We start from the raw sequence: 1,374 nt of genomic DNA, 5'->3' as shown, positions 1-1,374 counted from the left end.
TCATCACAAAAACATACTGCGAGAAGTTTTTTAAAAAGAGAACCAGCGGGCAACTCAGCAGATTATGCTGCCACGGTGTATGAGAAAGGTAAGTGTAAAGTGAGCGAAAGGAAGTCTGAGTCATTATTATGTTATGTTATGTGTTATTCATCCCATAAAAAAGATTATGTCATGTATGTTATGCAGTCAGGAACATGTTTAGTTGTAACATAAATTCACAGACCTACAGGAAAAACAAATGAGAACTAAAACTTACTAAAATATTCTTAACAATATGCACAAAGTACCAAAAAATAGTTTAAAGCACAATGATTTCAAGGTATTATAAATTTAAATGTTATCATTTATCTTAACATTGTGGGTTTTCCAGTGTTCTCAGGAAATTTCTGCTCTGTCATGCCTGAGAGAAATCATAGCAGTGTGACTGAGTTCATCCTTACTGGATTCCCTGGCCTTCATCAAGAGTACTATGGTCTTGTCTCAGCTGTATTGTTTTTTGTATATTTGGTAACTCTGATAGCAAATGCTACAGTTATTTTTTTATTTGCAACCAACCGCAGCCTCCATAAGCCAATGTATTATATCATTTTAAATCTGAGTGTATGTGATATTCTCTTTAGCACAACCACTTTACCTAAGATCATAAGCAGATATTGGTTTCAGTCAGGAAGCATTTCATTTACTGCCTGTTTTATCCAAATGTACTTTGTTCACTATCTTGGTTCAGTCAATTCGTTTATTCTCTTTCAGATGGCTTTAGATAGATATTTGGCTATTTGCTATCCTTTCAGATATTCACTTGTTCTTACAAAATCTAATATTTTAATTCTCAGTATTACTGCCTGGATTATTTCCAAGGCATTCCCTCTAATGATGGTTATTAGAGCATATCCTCTTCCTTACTGTGCCTCAAATATAATCACTCACTGTTTCTGTGACCATATTGGTATAACAGTCCTGGCGTGCACTGACAGGACCCCTTATGCCACTCCTGCCTTTACAGCAGCAATGGTTACACTACTGGGGCCTCTGGCATTTATCATTTTCTCATACGGCTCTATTCTTATAGCAGTGTATAGGATAGCAAATGTGCAAGGCCGCCTGAAATCATTGTCCACTTGTAGTACTCAGCTGATTATAATCTCCCTCTACTTTTTACCCAGATGTTTTGTATATTTAGCCCAAAATGTTGGCATTACATTTAGTGCTGATGTGCGAATAGTGATCATCATGCTGTACAGCCTTCCCCCACCAATGATCAATCCACTCATATACTGCTTAAGAGCAAAAGACATGAGAGAAAGCTTGTTGAAGCAATTTTGCAAAAGAATTGTTCCACGAAAAGCTCAGGTTGCAGCTATTAGTAACTCATAA

General features: G+C 36.5%; 1 protein-coding gene across 1 annotated transcript; it reads left to right on the top strand.

Annotated features, from left to right (window-relative positions):
* Positions 1 to 391: 391 nt before the first annotated feature.
* LOC102302148 (olfactory receptor 2AT4-like) lies at positions 392 to 1,374 on the top strand. The gene has a single exon (XM_005952702.2). The coding sequence runs from the start codon at positions 397 to 399 to the stop codon at positions 1,372 to 1,374; it is 978 nt and encodes a 325-aa protein (XP_005952764.1). The 5' UTR covers positions 392 to 396.

This window comes from Haplochromis burtoni, unplaced genomic scaffold (assembly GCF_018398535.1).
Source record: "Haplochromis burtoni strain Fernald_Lab_line unplaced genomic scaffold, NCSU_Asbu1 Contig_2024, whole genome shotgun sequence".
Classification (NCBI taxonomy): Eukaryota; Metazoa; Chordata; class Actinopteri; order Cichliformes; family Cichlidae; genus Haplochromis; species Haplochromis burtoni.
Note: the sequence above shows the minus strand (reverse complement) of the source record. Positions and strands in the feature narration are given on the sequence as shown.